The 19,220-nt window shown below is 40.7% G+C and overlaps 1 protein-coding gene across 1 annotated transcript in view; it reads right to left on the minus strand.

Annotated features, from left to right (window-relative positions):
- Window positions 1–13,817: 13,817 nt before the first annotated feature.
- Window positions 13,818–19,220, minus strand: part of PRTFDC1 (phosphoribosyl transferase domain containing 1) — a 66,856-nt gene continuing 61,453 nt past the window's right edge. The window contains exons 8-9 of the mRNA XM_006258399.4: window positions 17,333–17,409; window positions 13,818–16,767 (exon numbers count right to left, since the gene is read on the minus strand). Coding sequence (XP_006258461.1) covers window positions 16,720–16,767; window positions 17,333–17,409 — 125 coding nt within the window. The 3' untranslated portion in view covers window positions 13,818–16,719. The remainder of the gene's footprint in view (window positions 16,768–17,332; window positions 17,410–19,220) is intronic.

The following is a 19,220-nucleotide window of genomic DNA, read 5'->3' on the forward strand; positions in this document are numbered from 1 at the left end:
GAGACTGACATAAAAAAAAAATTGAAAAGAAGTAGAAGGTAGTGAATAGAAGCCATGTAGCAAAGGAAAACCCTAAGCCAACAATTTGAAGCAAGATTTCTTCTAGGAATTACTTCAGAACTTGAAACTTTGAAAGTAGTACCAGCACCTGATCCTAAATTACAACACTTCTGGGTTGAGGGCAGGTATGGAGGACAGAACTGAAGCTAATGTTACAATCTCCTGGCTCTTTTTGCATTCTGGGATTGTGTAGGCACTGCTCAGCTCCGCCTGTAGATCATAAGAACTTCATAGTTGCTACAATTTATACTTTGCTTTCCATCACTCCCTACTGTCCGTGGGGAGCAAGGAATAGCCACAGCATGGTGCACTGTAGAAATACCATCAAATCTGTGGTATGAGACTAGGTTTGGTGTGAACTTTTTTGTACCACCTTTACTATGGAGACTTTCCAGGGATGATTTTTACCCATTTTGCAGGTGCTTTATCTTGCCAAAGTGGTACAAAACTCAGTGCAACTGGCCTGAATGTTTGGTCATAGCTAAATATTTTGAATTGGTAATACCATAACTCAATACTTGAAATGTGTATTAAGACAGCTTAGAAGTGTTTTCCACATACAAAAGTAAGGGAAAGTTAGCCAGGGCAGAGATACAGGCATAAATGAGAAAAAAATTGTAAGAGAAAAACAAATTCATTTAAGATGGGCAAGCTGATGTTAACAGACCTTCCAGCAGAATTTAATAAAAGCAACCCACTAGTAAGAAGGGAAATTGAGGATCATCATAAAGTAAAAGCAAACTGTAGAAACCATATCTAAACAGGATGTGGAATAGACACAACCAGGAACCCTGCAACTAAAATACAAGGTAGAGTGTTAAATCCTATGTTTGAGAAAGTGCAAATGGAACGATGCACGTGGTTTGTTTGCATGCACATACTTAGGTGTGTGTCTACACCAGAACTTTTCATTATTGTGATAGGTTGCCTGGGATCATAATGCTAAGGAAAGATCCAAAATTGCAAAACCCTGGCAATGCTTAACTAAATAGATCATGATCCTTGGTTCAGTCACTGTTCTGAGCCATAAGTCACAGGCTTTTCAAGACTGTTTGTACCAAAGGGAACACATTGGCCATTATACACTGTGGCCCATATGAAGACATCTGTGAATATTTGCAATACATGCAGCTTATTAGCAATGATATTAAATTGATTATTTTTTTGGATAAGATAATAATGTAAGGAGAGCTTTGGGTTTTCTTTTTCTATTTGTTTGTTAAGAAACCAAAGGTAGGCAAATATTTGTGTATTATTGTCTAGTATTGCCTCTTAAGCTTGTATGCTGGTATTATACAATTAACTGGTAGTGTCAAAACTCAGATAAATTTTTAGTCAAAAAGTAAAAAGGCTATGAAATGAGCCCATTGCCATAAACAGCAGGTCATCCTATTTTAAAAAGCTTTTAACATTTTCCAGCATTGTTGAGATTTAAAGTTCTAGAAGAGCTGGTTTTGCTTGCTGTGCAGGTACTTCCATTTTAATCCACAGAGCTATAGTAATGATCATATGGAGACAATATCTGAAAGAAGAGACACCTTGACCGTGTCTGTCTTTGGTCAGTGTAGCACGGAGAGAGAGGGGAGAGAGTAAGTTCCCTTGTACCCTCCTCCTTACTAGACCAAGTTCTGGAGCCCATTTCTGCTGCCACCAACTTTGCTGGCATGCTTCCTGTGCTGGCTCGGAGCTGACCCTTGCCCTTTTTGGAGCAAGGGTTGGAGCCTATCTCTATCACTGCCAGCTTTGCCAGTCTTGCCTGCACAAGCACAGAGCCAAGTGTTCAGGCTGTGCCAGCATGGGGCACAGCAGGAAGCCCTGAGCAGGGAACAAAAAGCCTGGGAGCATGATTTGGAGTCCCGACTCTACTGCAAGCTTCCCTCAATCAAAGAGGCTTCACTCACCTGCAGGGGACCACAACACAGCTGTGCCAGAAGCTTCTGACCATGACTGGCTGGAGTACCTTGGAGGCTGGTATAAAAGAAAGGTGGGAGTGAATGTGAGAGTCCTCAGATGACAGACTGAAGATGCACCAGAAGCTGGCGAGGGGCAGAGATTGTGCCTACATTTTTGTTTGGTCATCTGAAACAGACTTTCAGAGATCTTGGGAGGGAAGGCAGGAGCCTACTTGCAAGGACTGCACCCTGGCCAAGCCGTGTCTTTGAAATGCTTCCAGTCTGAACTGGGGCGCAGCTGACTAATTTAAGACTCAGAGGCTTGTGGAGGGAGTGTAGGGGTAGAAGAGGTCCCCGTAGTCCCTCAATAGCCTTACTCAAGACATTGTCTGTCTGTGCAGGGTGGAGGCTGCCCTAGCCTGGGGCCCAGGGGGAGGAATGTACCTGATGGACCAGACAGCATGAAGGTGGTGACTGTACTAGAACTGTGGGAACCACCGTAAACAAAGGGGCAGACAAAATTTGCCAGAGCTACGAAAATGGGAAGGTCCCATTGAAATAATTCTACCTTTTTAAGATCAAGTCGTGGTGGGGGAGTCTAAAGGTGGGGCTGCACCTTTCTGTCTGAGGACACGAACAGGCAAGTCAAGCTGGTCTCAGCTGCAGCCTGTTACAGTCCATTTCAGTATCTCTCACTAAATTGTATCCTTTAAAGCATTGTAGAGGATAAAGACCAAAACTTCTAAAAAGTTTAGGGCCGTCCATTTAAAAGGTATTTAGGTGCTAAAAATGACCAATGGACTTGGTTGGAGTTAGACATCCAACCAGCTTTAAGCACTTTTGAAAACTATAGGTGGTGCTGGTATCTGTGGGGGCTTTGAAAATCTGGCCTTTTCAATCCAAACATTGGACTGGGTAGACAAGTGAAAACATAAGTTAGGAGAAAAGGTGTTATAAAGATAAACAGGTTTATAAAGAGGCAGCAGCAGTGAGAAGCTGAGAGAGTGGGGGGATGGGCGTGAGCACAGGGCCTGTGTTGATGCCCAGGGCCAGGGCCAGGGCCAGCAGGGGCCCAGGGTGGGGCAGGAGGAGTGTGGGCCTGGGCTGGCACATGGGACTGGAGCAGCCAGTGAGGGAATGGGGAGAGGTGGTGGCACTGACAAGCAGTGGCGAGAAGCAGCGATAACCAGTTATCTCCATTTACATTCATTCCTATGGGCAAGTGGGTTTCGCTTAGTGCAGTTCTGCTTAATGCTCGGTTTTTCTGGAACCAATTAAGAGCGCTAAGCGGGGGTTGCCTGTACTTAGTTTAGGAATTTGATGTATACATGAGGTGCTTAGTTGGGAGTTTTGTTGTTCAAGGAGTGGGTTTTATGAGTGCTTTGGATGAGGTGAGGATGGTGAAAGATTTTAGAAAAGGGGGCAGTATGAATAAATGCACAGAGATGTTTGTGAACAGAGCTGATGAAAAATTAAGGCTGATGTCACTAGCAGAGCAAGGGAAAAGGAATGCAAAGGGAGACAAGGTCAGGGAAAGAGACAGCAACTGGCATGGGTGCACAGCATTGAAAATTATGACAGGAAGTTTGAACACAACAGAATGGGGAACAGCAAAGTGACTCAAAGGAAGAGTGTGTTTATCAGGGGGAGGACATGCAATGGAAAAGATAGACATGACAAATAGAAGAGAGTCAAGTCACTCAAAAGAAAAAGATATGGTAAAAGTGCAAAATAATTAGGGGACAGCCAGGCAATTTAGGTGGAGGATAATAAGGAAGGGGTGAAGTCTTGAAAGCACTGTAACTTGGTGACAACCAGGATGTGGATGGAGCATGAGAAGTACTAACTGGCAAGAGTGCCCTGACTGTACACTTGAGTAACAGAGGAAGTGGGGATGGAGGAAATCATGATGGAGAATAGGTAATAAGGAGAGCTGGGGGAAAGACTGAGAGCTCAATTTTGGGGTGACTCTTAGCCATCTGAAGAAGAGAATGTCAGAGACTGAGAAATGTAGGTTTAGGAATAAAATAATGTAAGTGAGAATTATTATTGCAATGGGAATATTTAAATCTCTAAAAGTAGGTGAAGTCGCCTGAGAATAGGACATAAGGGGAGAAGGAAGCTGGGCCTACAAACAGAATATTAAGGGATAGTTAGCAGAAGAACTAGATATCAAAGGACTGGTTGAAAAATGGAGAAACCATATGAGGACGTGTGTCCCAGAACCCAGAGCCTGACCAGATATTGAGGAGAAGTGAGTGATTAGAATCCTAGTCAAAAGACAGGGAGAATTAGAATGAAGTATCAGACTTACCTAGAAACAGGTCATTCAAGTCTTTGGTCTGTTGGCCATGGAGAAGAGACTGGAGTGGATCCACCAGTGAATGTGTACAGAGGACATCAACAGTGGTAGCAGATGGACTGCTCAATGAGTTTGGAAATAGGTGAATTTCAGCTGGTAGGTTTTTTCCATAGTGATGTGAGATACCGATACCGGAAGGGGAACTATGCCAGAAGAAAGATGGCTAAACTTTGTTGAAAGGGAGATACCATGCCTTCTGATATGCTTCATGCAGAAATGACACTATTTATATATAAAGTTTTCTTCCCCTTCTTTACTGTACCTTTGGTTTTCTCCCCCTCCTGCCTTTCCTTCTCTCCCCCCATTTTCTTTCACTCTTCTCTTTCACTTCCATTCCTCTGCAATCCCTCTCGGTCCACTTTGGAGAGCTCAGATTAAAAATTCCACTCACCCTAGAAGTACACGTACTTGGAGCATTGTGGAAGGTGACCTGGATGAATGGGATCTTGCAGATGTCACCTTACAAATGTGGGTGAGTTGGTAGCCTTTGAAGAAGGGAGAACTGCAAGAGTTGCAGAAACACCATACTGTGACACTCGTTGTCCTTGTTGCTAACAGATTTTAAATATGCTTAATTTTATTTTAAAATCCCTTTGGTTTGTTTCCAAAAATATAACAGTAGAGAGACTAAGAGGCTTGAAAGGCATACAGAAAAGAACGCTGTGTGCCCATCAGCATGCCCAAACATTTTGGTTTGTTCCCAGATCTGAGATAACAGCTCTGCTATGAAATAGTCGTGAGCTGGAAGATAATTCTGGCTATTGAGACGCAAATGAGCACATCTTATGCTGCTGCAGTATTTCTAACTCCAGTATGCAGATTGTAGCAGGAGCGAATTCAGGGGCGCTGTGCTCTCTCCTGTCGCCTCCTTTACTGTGCCCAGGTTCAGACTTGCACCCTACTATTCTCGCCTGCCACGACTTTGATTGTATGTGAGTTCTTTATAGGGAGGCTACCTTTCTTTTGCTTGGCTACAGTTCCCCTGCTTCGGGTGTCCTGTGTACCCAAGCCTTGTGGGCTATGCGTGTACAACACTGTCTTGGCCTACACCCCTCTGGCCCTTCTCTGCAATGCGGCCCTCTCTCTCACAGGGCTCACCGCACCGCTACCCCCTCTTCTGGGGTTTCTCAGCCACCCCTCTCTGGAGCTGGGGTCTGTAAACCCCAAACACTGTGCCCTCACTGGGGCTGGGGTCCTCACACTACTGCAAGTCCCCTATGAGGCCTCCTCCATGCCCTTATAGCCTCACCCAAACCACTGGTCTAACAATAGCAAACATAAACTGTAACATAAACACCAGCCTCTCGGCAACAACTTAAACATAAGCCACTAGCTATAACTAGGCTCCGGCCTACCGGGTTTTCTCTCCTACCATGGTGACCAATGCTGCTCTGGCATTCAGGTTCTCTCTCTTCTGGCAGGGAGCTCCTTCCTCCTTAGCTGCTGGTAGGGAACTGCCTCTGGCCTCCTGCCTGTGCTTTATATAGGGGCCAGGCCCTGCCCCTTTCTTTAGCTGGCTAGGCAGGTGTAAGCCATTAGCTCCCTTCGGTTGCCTCAGCAACTGGCACCTGAAGGGTTATCCCAGCACTTCTCGTAGCAGGCACCCTAGTGCCTTGCTACACAGATAAATAGCTTTTACAATGGAAGAGGATTTATCCAGGTCAGATTTAAAACTATAGGTTCACTTTATTCCAAGATTTACCAACATGACAGGGTAGCCTGGCTAAAATACTTACCTGGTATTTTGTTCCTTTCCCCCAAAGGTCACCAGTCAAAGTTCAAAACTATTGAGTGTTTTCCAGACTGAGTTACATTTATAGAAAAAAGTCAAATATAAGAATAAGTCTCCTGAACAGAAAGGAAGAAGGAAATCTTGGTACATCATGGTTCTGCTTCAGGGTGTTTTGTACTGTTTTCAGTCAGGCCTAGAGCACAGGAGCTGATGTTATTTTCCATTCCTCAAATGACATTCATAATATTTAGGTTTTGGCACCATTTACATGAAGAAAGGTGACACCGTGATATATTTTAAAATACATAGGGACAAAGGCAACATTATTTTGAACTTTAAAAACATGTTTTCAAAACATGCCTGTAAAAATACCACCAGAATAATGAGGGGTATGAATTATTTCCTTTTGAATAGGCAAATAACATTGTAATGACATTGTATTTCTGTAGGAAGAGGACTAACTACTACCAGTGCTTCAAGCTGAGCACATACTTAAGCCTTTGCAGCACTGGGGCCATACTTATTAAAATATAGTATATATAATAATGTAGTATTTAAATCTCTAAGAGTAGATGAAGTCACTCAAGAATAGGACATAGAGGGAAAAGGAAGCATAAAAATGTAGTCTATATAGTAATGTAGGAGTCATGTGACAGTCTGGTAGCCTGTGGTACTGTGGCACCTCCATTTAAAGAAAGAAAAGGAAAAAGCTTTTACTGTTTCACATTGTCATAAATAAGTTGGTATAAAATAATACAGGATTCCTCCTGGCACATATTCAGCTGGATTCAGAGCAGTTTAGTGAGCGTGCAGGGCTGTATGTTCATGTTTTATCAAGAAATTTATACAGCTTTGGAAGCACTTCAGACATCACGTTACAGGTTTGCATGGCATTTAACAAACTACTAACATTATGGGCCAGATCCTATTCATCTTGTTAAATGCCTAAGTGAGATCTTGTTCCACTCTTCTCAAGTCCCTGAAAAAAATGTCAATGCAAATAGGTTGGTGGGTTCTCCTCCTCCACACTGCACTGCTTTTTGTGATTTAGTCTTAAGAGTAAGTGGATGACGCATGAGAAGAATAGATATGTTAACAGTTTTTCAGGGTAGAATAGGCTAGAGTTTAATCCCATTGAGATGAGATCTGTTTAAAACAGTAAAGGGCTAGAACAAACTTTTATACTGAAAAGTTTAACATACTCCATCAAAGTTAATGTCTTTAAGCCTTCCAGCCCAGTACTTTGTGTAACATTAAGAATTGAACTTAAAAAAAATCTTTTAGACTGTCTTTCTAATCCTTCACTCTCTCTTGCTGGTGTTTATACTAGTAGTCATTTCTCTTGATTCATTGAATTGCTTATTTGCTGAATATTTTGCAGATTTGCTTTGTTCACGTGGTCTGTTCTGGCTCTCTCCCCTTGCACTTCACTTTTCTAGTTTAGTGTATATAACAGCATTCCTAATTAGAACTGTGCCTTCCTCCAATCCCCTGGCCTGGACTCCTACCCACTGCTCCACTGAGGTCAATGGGAACTGCTGGTGTTCAGAACACTCTGAGGATCATGTCCCATGTGATTTACATGTTGAGGTTTAATCTCCAACATAGACTAGACAGTGCCAGGACACTTTTCCACTAGCCCTGGTCTGTTCTTTTATAAAATTAGATTGGATAGAGGACACTTTCTTTTCAATTATTGTTTTCGTTTGTCTTTTTTTTATGTCTTTTTTTATAACTCCTCCCCCACTCCATTTTGACACATTTCATCCTAAGAACGATTCTTCCAAATGCTCTCCAAGTCTCCTGAGACTTTCACTCCAGATAGACATCCAGACAAGTTCTGTGAAATGTCCATTGATATCCAGAGTCTAGTTCAGCTCTCACCAAATAAGTCATACCAAATTTGCCTAAAAATAAATTTGAAACATACTTCAAATGTTCATTTCCCACCAAGTGATTTATCAATATTGAGTATAACATTTCTTAAATGCTTCCTACTTCTATGTAAAATGGTATTTCCATGCTAAGGATAATTAATAATTATTAGTAAAAATGTGCATAATGGAAAATGTTTCAAAATAAACATTTTTACCCATGTGTCCTTAAAAAATATGTCAGCAGGTGCACATTTCCTTTATATTTTGCATTTTATCTGCATCTAAATTTTACCTTTTATTTGCATGTCATAATGTCTTTTCTCCCCAGAGGACCTCAGACTGGCATGGTTTACCAAGCCCCTGAATTTAACGCTCTACTTCAAATTCTAGTCACAAGGTTCCTGGTCATGCCTATTTCACATATTGCTTTTTGCCGGCTCCCCTTGACTTTGGATTTCCTTGGATACAGTTCCTGAAGTTTGGTTTTACTTTATGATACTCAGTTTCCCTCCTTACTAGTGGGCTGGTTTTATTACGATCTGCTGGAAGGTCCCATTTAACAAACTCGCCCATCTTAAATTTTTCTCTTAAAATCTTTTTTTCATTTGTTCCTGTGTCTCTGCCCTGGCTAACTTTCCCTTATTTCTGCATGTGGAAAACATTATAAGCTGTCTTAGTACACGTTTCAGGTATTGGGTTAATAGTACATGTAGGGAAATGAAATTTAGGGAAAGCAGTATTTCATGGTAGACCCCAAATCACTATCTTCAGTTACTGGCCTACTCAAAAAGTTATAGACATCACAATTTCAGCTAGAACCCCAAACTCTCTTTACTCTTTGACTCAATGCTGAGTCTTCTCTGGAGAAGTCATATTTTCCCAAGACAAGCTCTTTTTCCAGTATGCTCATTGCCATTACTAACCCTCTATCTTGGGAATCTTTCACCCTCTTTCTAACCAGAGATGATCATGCTAGAACAGTTCTACTGCCCTTTAGAATTTTCCCTCTCACAAGAAAGATGTCTCTAGGACAGGGTTTTAGGTTTGGTACTGTACCTTTTCTCCTAGCTGTCCATAGGGATTTTTTTAAGTGCTGCTCAGTGGTCTGTTGTGGCTGCAAGCATGGTACAATCAATCCGTTCTGTTGCTTCTTTAGAGTCCTCCAGAACCAGACAGTTTGGAGTAATGAAGCAATTCTCTTCTAAGGCTTCGTCATGTGGAAGAGCTAGCCACTAAATGAATAATTATGATGGGCATATGAAATTGGCACCAAGGCAAGTATTATTTCCAGTCTGCTTTATTTCTCACCTTTCTCATGGTGGGGACTGTGCCCTATCTTCTTCTGTTATTTTATTAGTGATGGTTAAAGACTGACAACTAAAATAACTAATTTATCATCTGGCTCAGTCTTGGAATCTTTTCCACCCTGTTTGTATGAGCCCATTCATGTTTTCACCTGTTCTTATCCAAATCATGCATTTGTTGCTCACCCCCCTTAAAGTCATGAAATTCATTCACACTGTAAGAAGGAATAGTAGAAATGTAGTAAATAGGTTAAATTCTCCATTACCATTTTTCCCACCCAAAAGACACTTGGATACTTCTATTCCTGAATGTTAAGACCCATCAATGGCTTATGCTTCAGTCACAGCCCTGAGAAACAGAGACCACAATCTCTCTTAGTCATTCCACTACATATGTAAATTTCGCTCATGAAACTAAGAGAAAAAGAAGAGAATAGCAGATACCTTTCCTAGTGTGCTTGCATGCAGCTGACCTCAGAACTTGCATTTATGTGAAGTCTTACACATATGGAATCAGATTTCTACTCCTTGGGAAAATTCTTATTAATATAAAAGAGCAGAAAAGACTCCCGCAGTTTTCAAATGAATGCCTTTATAAAATAGAAGGGAAACCTTCTCCTCTTAACGTTAACTCAGATCTTTCCCTCATCTTGAACCGAGGGAAGAAACATTTCTTGAAAATAGTCTTATAGGGTGCTTTCTCCCCTTCTGTCTCTTCTTACTTCAAGCATTATTAAAAGGTTTGCTTCTGTTCCTGGGAAACCATTTCAGAATACAGATGTCCTTATAGATTCATTTTTCATAGCAATCCTTCAATGCTAAATTGTTGCAGTCTGTTTTTCTGTTAGTTCCACAGTCAGGACCTGCTGGCTGAAATAGTTTTAACTCTGCATAGTAAAGGCTAGTACTTAGCAGAGTTTTAATATTAATATGAATTCAAGTGAACACTTAAAATCAATACATGTATTCCAAGGCATACCAAAACTACATAACCCTGTTGGAAGCAGAATGTAGGTCTGCATGAATGAGGAAACTACCATTCAAAATGTACTGTAATGTGGCCAAACATAGGCAAAAGCACCACTCTTCAAAGGATGATAAGCAACAAAAAAAGCCAGGTTTTTAGTTCTTATAACTCTGTTTCCACGTATCTGTCTTACATTTTCCAGAAAAAAAAATCTGACTTTACCAAAAGATCTTTGCCTAAGGAATTTCAGGCTGATTGATACAGTTTTATCAAAGTTTGGGGACTAAATATTAAAGACGGGATTATAATAAGTAGTGAGTGTCTACCTTACCTATGGAGATACTGGTCTCTCTCCATGGTCCGTAGAAAGACTTGCCACTAAATATATTTTCTGATTTTATTTTTATAGTCTTATGAAAGAACACTGCATCACTCCTACTGCTCCTCTTTGAACAAAGATATATTTGAAATCCTAATTGTCCACTTCACCGGCTCCTTTCCAGCTCTGTACTACTTAGTTCTTTCTGTGTTTTTACGCAAAAATAAAAATAACCAGCTTTTTGTTTAGGTATTTATAAATCTGAAGTAGCAGTCACGTTGACTCTGCAAACACCACAAGCCTAAATGCAGTAATTAAGGAGATAGACATGAAAGAGTGCAATAGAGAGAAAATGCTTTCCTACTCTAAATGCTTGATTCATTCTTTTCTTTCTTTCCTTCTTGCTTTCTTTCTAGCATTTAGGTGGCTCTCACCATCATAGTACTCCCCTAATATTCCTCAGGTGCTTATCTCTGTCCAATAATGAACCCAACAGAAAAACCTCCCACTATAACAGGGGTGGGCAATTATTTTGGGCAGAGGGATGCTTACCGAGTTTTGGCAAGCTGTCAAGGACCGCATGGGTAGCCCCACCCCCTGACAGGTGCCCTGCCCCTGGTCGTCATCTTAGGACCAGAAGTCCCTCCCCTTGGCCCTGGAAATACTCCTTTCAGCAAGGGGTTGTGCCATCTCAGAACCAGAAAAATACCAAATTATATTCTAAAAATCAAACATCTACAACATTCATTAATTTGATTTCAAAAAATATTTTTGTCCTGGTTTACATGTGTTTGTGTAGTGTACATTTTGAATGAAGTTTTACTTTTGTATACTGCAGGGGGATGGGGGAGTGGATATGTTTGTGGGGGGCTGTGGGTGTGTGAGGATTTGGGAAGGGTGTGGGTGTGTATAGGGGTGGATAGGTGTGGGGTGAGGGAGCATGTGGGGGTGTGTGTGGATATGTGGGGTGTGGGTAGGTATGGGGTTTGTGGGGGGTGTGTGCGGGGGAGGAAGGCTGGGAGTGGTGTGTATGGCAGTGAGAGGCAGGGTGTGGGTGCATGTGTATGGTAGGGTGTGCTTGAACACACACACATATACTGTGCCTCCCCCTCTCCCCCACCCTCATTACAGAGACAGACACCCCCCCTCCCCCCCCCCCCCCCCCCCGCTCCTGGCTCCAGGGTACTGGCGCAGCCCTGTGCTCCCGCGGTGCGGCAATGAAGCCTGTGGCCATGTGGTGCTGGAGCAGGCATGAAGGGAAGCAGTGAAAGCCAGGGCAGGCAGAGGCTTCTGGTTGGGAGGGGGTGAGGGTGGGGCAAGGCCGGGCCAGCCTTGCTCCTGAATCCTGCCAGCTTCCCCTAGGTCCTACTGCCCCTGGCTCCTGTCATCTTTGACAGACAGCCAGGAGCAGATAAATATTAATTTTCTAAACTTTTTATGTGCCCTGTGGCCTGGATAGAATAACTTGGTGGGCTGGATGTGGCCCACGGACCATATTTTGCCTGCCCCCACTCTATAACATAATGGTTTTAGGCACTAAAAGGGGTTAAAAAGTCTCACCCTTAATAAACTTAATCAGGAGTTCTTGGAAATCAGTCATGTTTCCACACCATTTAGCCTCGTGTTCCCACACTTCCCAATAATGACCCATTTTGAAAACTTTTGCCAAATAAAAAAAGTAAAAAAAACCTTGTAATTTAATTTTATGCAAAGAGAATAAAACAGTTCTACTGGAAGAGAACTGGATTCTGGGTTCCAAAAGTTGCTTATGCATTTCAATATCATGTGACGTTATAAGATTATTCAGAAGGCGGCAATAAAACTCAGGTTTCTAAGCAGCACTTGAAAAAACGTCAAAAAAATCTGTCAGTGTGACTTCTTCTAAATTTTGTTTTAAAGTGATACAGAAAAAAAACCTGTTTGTGGATTAAGAATTAGCATGCCAAGATCCAATTCACACTGAATTAGTAGGGACATGTAATCAGGATTTCTAACAGAGCTATACTCAAAATGATGAAGTGGGCGACACTACAATAGAAAAAATATCTAGTTAGCCAATGACTTGTAAAATATAGTGAGTAGAGCTAAGCTTCATTATACATGGCAAGATGAAGTCTGGATTTGTGCCCTTTTAGATATTCTACTTCCCCATATTTTTATTTCAGTATTCTTTTTTTAACTGAAAATTTAATTAAGTACTGTAGGTATCTGGAGTCAATTATAGCTTTCATGCCTGCCAAGTCTGATTACAGCATACTTTTTCACTGCCATGGTATCTTATCTGGAGAAAATGAAAATGCAAACACATGCAGAGTAAGTAACTTGGTCTTACTTCATACCCTTCAGTCAAAGAAATAATAGCAAAAATTACAGATGCAGTATCTTGACCAAAATAAATGTAATTCCAGTTGCAGAACAATGATGTACTGCAACATGAATAAATCCCCAAGTTAAGCATGATGATGTGCATAAACAAAACAAACCTGCCTCTCATGGAAACATCTGAGACTGTTTTCAGTGCTCTATAACTTTTGCTACTGTAAGCATTAATACTATTTTCTTAGCAAATATTGGCATTTTTCAAATTACTCCAAGAATTTAATGTTAAAATTCTCCTAGAATGGACACAGGCTTAGTTCAACAAAATTAAAGTCATTACCAGGCAGAGTAAAAAGACCAGACATGGTTCTATTCTTACTGTAAACAACTCAAATTTGGAAATAGATGCACCAGCAGATTATGCAGAAGTAAAAGTCTCTCTGGATCTAGAGACATTTTGTATTATTTAAACAATGATTTTTCCTTAAGCAAAAAAATCTTTGGAGTACTTTTTCTTGTGTGAAATCATCAATTAAAAATACAGCTCTTAGGAAAAAAGGAAGTGGCTTTTTCCTCGTTTTGCTTTCTCATCAGAAAATTACTGCTTTCAGATATTATTGGGACTGAACCAACTCTAAAGCATGAATGAACCAAATGAAGTTTGAAATCTGACCATTGATACAGTTTGTGTAACGCTGAACAAAATTACTGCACGTGTTCTTCAAAGAAGGGTAGGGGAGAAGTATCTGAGTGGTAGAGTGTACAAGAAGAATGCAGACAAAAATGGATGTCCGCCAAAACCAGAAACATGTTGTCTAGAAAAAATAACTGATTGTGAAGAACATCCTCTTTTATATAATCTACCAGATGTTGCTGAACTGATTTAAAAAAAAACAAAACAAAACATAGAACTAGCTTATGAGTCACAGGGTACAATTACAGTTGAACAAATGTTTATTGGCGCTTTAATTAAAGCAAATTGTGAGAAGTGGAATCAACATTTTTATTAAACTAACTATACATACAGGTATGATTTTTTTAAAAATTGTGCACATTTAAAACAGCCTTCTATGAAGAAAATGAAACCAACATTAATCAAAGAAATATAATATGTTGAATGAACAGCCCAGTCAGTTCCACTGGTGGTATTTTTGAAGCAGGTTATTAAAGAAAGTTGTTGGAAATGAATTCTTCATATGGAATTGCTTTATGCAGACAGAAAAAATAAATGCATGACTTAGGTGTGGAATGGCAAGTCAGAGGTCTGGAACTGCTCAATGGTATAAAGTATGGAATCAGAAAGGAAAATCCTTTTTAAGTCACAGCAGCTACCCATGCAAATTCTCTGTATAGAAATGTATTACCATCTTAAAAGTAGCAATTGTCTAGGATATCTGTGATGGGATATAAAAATATACTGAGAATAAACACTTAAATTCTGACTACACAATAAATGTGATTTTTGATAGTTTTCAAAACCAATATATTTGGGCAGGTCCTGATTTCTTTTTCTTGGCATTCTTTTCAATTTTACTGTTAGAACAGTAACTGAACTAGAAATAAGAGCAGGAAAAGGAACCATGAATGTTCAGTATCACTCCTGCACTTCTATTAAAATATTGCCTCCACAGATTGTAACTAGTCAATCCCTACCATTACAGTGACAATTCCAAGCTTTTACTGATTTGAACTTTCAATTAATTATTTTTATACAAAAGATCTATCTTTAAGTAATTTTACATCGATGTTTCCAAGTTCCTGTTTCTTTCCTATTGATGGATCATAACAGCAAATGACAAGTCATGTTTAACAGTGCATATTTAACAGATGTAAACACATACTACTACATACTACTTATGGTAAATCTAGAACTGGGTTTAACAATGGCTACATCCAAAATGTTCTAAAACTAATAAACCTATAGAAAACTAAAGCTTTGTACAGGAAAAATAAAGAGCTGCAATACTCTTTGCAAGTTCCTCCAATGAGAGGGGTGGGAATAGGTTGAATCCTTTTTGAAAACAGGATATTCAAGGAAGGAAAACATTTTCCAAGAGAAATCCAGATTATAGGCAATGAAAGGAATGAGCTAAAACATTTCCCTCCCAAACCCAACAGTTTTATGCTCACACTATTTTAAATCAGTAATGTAATAGGGCACCTATAAACACGACATGTGCTAATTAGCATGCATCAGAGCAAACTCAATTAATTGAGTCTGCTGGAGCGTGTTAATTAGCAGCAGCCTCCATATCATGTGTATTCAGCATCCCCGTATTTCAAAATGGCAGCAGGGGTGCTTTAACTAAAGCTCGAACAAGCTTTAGTTAAAGCATGCCCGCCACCATTTTGAATCTCTCAGAGCCGGTTTAATTAAAGGCCCCCCCCTCCATCACAGAGCACATGTACAGATGCCCCTAGATTTTATCCAAACAAGTACAGTTTTATGAGCCACAGGGTAAACACATACAGTATGTTTAGAGCACTAGTTCAAATGCACATTTTTAAAGAGCTGTTAAGGGCTGTGCAAAAAATGCTGAAGTAGGACAAATCATAAACAATTGTATAACGTAACAAGTGTTTTTACTGTTTCTTTATTAGTTTATAGGAAACTGGAGCCTAATAACAATATGCCTCATACAGTTCAGAATAAAGCAATGGTGTTATAGTTATTTACCCTACTTTGGCTTCCTTTGGGAAGTTATTGAGAACAGTTGTATACAGCACATAATTACATTTGTTTTTAAACTAACACAACAGGTAAATTAACAAACTTCTTTCAAACATGATGTGTAAGGAAAACAGGAAATCTTTAGAGTTGGCAATATTTATTATATTAGTTTTTATGTTACTGTGTTTGTTTTTTATAAAATGTTATTGCTTTTATGGCAGGACTGTTAAGTCATGTCTGCATTTATATATAAGACAACTTACTACAAAAATAATGTGTTAATTTGGACATACTATGAAAAATAATAGTTATAATGGAATAACTGCCTGGCAAACAAACTTTTGTGCTTGATTGAGTTTAATGATTGAAATATGCACTTGAGAACATTACGTTAATTCTGTCACTTTTTTATGACCTACACGAATAAAAAGATGCATTTGAGAAACTGAAGCCTTTCTGCCATTGTTTTCTTCTAATTACAATTCATCTAATTAAAATTCAGTGTATTAAATGCAGTTGAGTAGATCCATGCATACATGACATATCATCAGTCCCACATCTTGACAGTTTAAATCAAGAGTGTCTCATAAAGGTTAATTTCATATCATCATTCAGATTCAGTGTATTATTCAGTTCAAAAGATTATAAAGGAGTAGATGATAATCGCCTTCAATAAATCCATTGATATAAAACTTCATGTGAAGCATAGTAACACAGAATTAAAAGTGAACAATATTTCAAATTCAGTTGTGTCAGATTTGACCTGGACTAAAGTGATGCTTAAATGTCTGATTAACACATTTCTGTAATATTAGAAAAAGATTTAGAACACAGAAAGTAATGTTTGAGCAACTATATGCAACACTGAAAGGTATATTAACTGTAAAACTGACAGGTGGTTTAGAATGACTTACTAAATGTAGGAAAGTTATTCACAATGAGTGTGGAGGCAGATAACTTATTAGTCCAAAGAGATAGCATATTGTAATTTTAATATTTTAAAATCTACAATAATTCAAAAAGCTCTGTATTTTGCATTTAGATAGAAACATTCACTTTTCAATATCAGTCAATATCCCTACAGTAAAACACTTTTTATACCAAGTTGGGTAAGACATAGGACTGCTGAATTTGTCTTCAGGGAGATGATTCAAGGAATGTACTTAAAATCCTGGTTCACTGTATTTACAAATCTTCAGAGTAGAAAGGTGTTAATTCAGACTCTGTATTTTGCTTTGCCCTGGTCATTGATGACACATATGTGCTGGGGAAAAAACCAACAACATTGATTGCAATAGCATATATTGTCTGTACTAGGCTTTTGAATTGGTCAGACTCAGTTAACTGCTATTTTGCTCTGCAGAGACCTAGGTATGAGTCAAGATCCCAGTCTCCCACACTGACTATGCAATTAGTGAAATGCCACCAGAGGCAGACCACCATGGGAACTGCACGAAAAGACTCAGGCCTTCTTTACCCCTGTTTCATTGAGATCAACATTAAATAGACAGAGGATCTGAAAAAAATCCTAGCAGAAACAAGTCCTCATCTCTCCAGACTTGCAGAGGATGCTAGTGTGGCAGAGGTGATTCATTCGATTTGTAGTGGAGAGAAAAGGCCTGAAGGAAAGGGTAGGAAAGAATCGCTCAGATTGCTCAACCATCTTTCAGGACACTTACAGAATGGTGTTTCAATTCCAAAGGGAATTCTATGCAGTCCTCTTTGCTGAGGTTCATGGCCATAACAAAGCCTCAAAAAATGGGCAAATAGGCTATTCACAATTCCCCCCACATGAAAAAAATAGCTTGAATATAGTTAGAAACACTTACATTTAGATCTCTGAAATACTCATTGTAGTCTAAGGCATAGCCTACCACAAATATATCTGGGATTTCAAAACCATAATCTACATGGAGAAAAACAGAAAACATAAGTGATGTCAAATATGTTAACAAACATTAAACAAACCTTAAAACTACTTAGATGTGCTAGTTCTTTTATCAGGAAAATATATGCACATGGAGCCAAATTCTAAGCTGTGTTAGTTTTTGGCTTGTAGACATGTATATCATTACAACCAATGTCAGCTATCAATATGGCCAGCTGTGGCCCATACACAGCTCCTGTGCAGAGCCTACTTGTGCCAGAAGTGTGAATAATTCGTATAAACAAGTAGGAGGCAGTGGTGCACAGGACCACTGCCAAGTCAGTGGTCAATTTCTGGTCAATTACACTACAATTTCTGACCCCTATATCCTGCCCTAGGATGTCCGTCTGTGGTTCGTTATGGAAGGCTGCAAAATGGCCTCTCTGACACTATGGAAAGGAGCCAGAATCAAAGCAGAAAAGTCCCACCCAGGTTAGGATGCAGCTTCTCAGGCATGCACATGTGATAACTATGTAGTACCATACCACAGAGGAAGCAATTTAAACTTTAATTCATAGGGAATTCAAAGATCCAGCAGTACAGCCTATATACATTCTTTTTTGAGAGTAGCAAACACAATAATGGTATGTATGGACATTTGGGGAGGTTAGGGGGAAGGTTAGAGCACATTAAAAATGGCCACCTGATCCAACTTAGTTCGCCCATGTGCAGATCTAAAGTCAACCTAACTAGGGATCTAAGTGTAAGTGCAAACTGTACAGAAACTCCAGGAAGGTTATATCACTTAAAAAAATAATGGATGACCTGATCTAATTTAACTGCATCTCAGAGGTGCACTAATTTAGTTCAGGTATGGGAAGACTGACTTACTGGGGAGGTACCAGCCTCTTCCCGGTGTGGGGGCTGGGCTGGGTCAGGCTGGGAAGCTTGGGGGCGTGGGGGGGGGGGGTTGCTACCCCAAAATTCACCTTAGCCTCCTCCCTGCTGTAGCCACCTCTCCCAGTGCTGCTGTTGCCTACCCACCCTGTGCAGCTGAGCCTTCCCTGCTCCCGCCTGCTCCAAGCCGAGCCCTGGCCCAACCCCCCACTGGGAAGAGGCTGGCACCACCCCTGCCAGGAGTGCCGTACCTTTGCAGGTTCACCTGTGCGGGGCAGGCAGGTGGTAGTGGCACAGGGAGAGGTGGCTACAGGAGGGCTAAGGCAAATTTCAGGGTGTCTATATCCTCATCAAGGCTTCTCCTAGCAGTGCCTCTGCCTATCTAATTGAACTTCTGTATATATTCCTAGCACAGCCCCAGGGCTCATCCCAGCCCCGGGGCTGTGCTTTTCCTACTGCCCCCCTCCCCTGGCACCGAGCTAGTTTTAACTCCTAGCACCTTCCCCCATTCCCAGACAGATACCCCTCCCCCATGGACCAACCAGCCCCCACCCCGAGTCTGTCAAAACTCCTGATCCTGTAAGCTGCTCCTGAGGCCAGTTTTACCAGTGTTCACCAATGCCAGGAGCTGATGGGTGTAAGATGGAGTGGGGGAAGGGTTGCTTTGCCAGGGGATGAGTTGAGGGAGCAAGAGAGTCCCCCAGTCCTGCCAATACCTCCCCTTGTGGAGCAGCCAGCCCCTCCAATCCAACCACTCCGACTTACTTCAGTCAGGCTCTAGGGTTAGTGAACACTAGTAAAACTGGCCCTAGGAATGGTTTGTGGGATTGGGTGTCGTTCGGTGGCATTGGGGGAGTCTGGGGAAATTTGTTGGGATCAGACAGCCTCTCAGATTCCACAATCCCACCCCCCCACTCAAACCCACAAACCTGTACCTCAAAGCCCCCTGCAGA

The sequence above is a fragment of the Alligator mississippiensis genome, chromosome 5 (assembly GCF_030867095.1).
Source record: "Alligator mississippiensis isolate rAllMis1 chromosome 5, rAllMis1, whole genome shotgun sequence".
In the NCBI taxonomy this organism is placed as follows: Eukaryota; Metazoa; Chordata; order Crocodylia; family Alligatoridae; genus Alligator; species Alligator mississippiensis.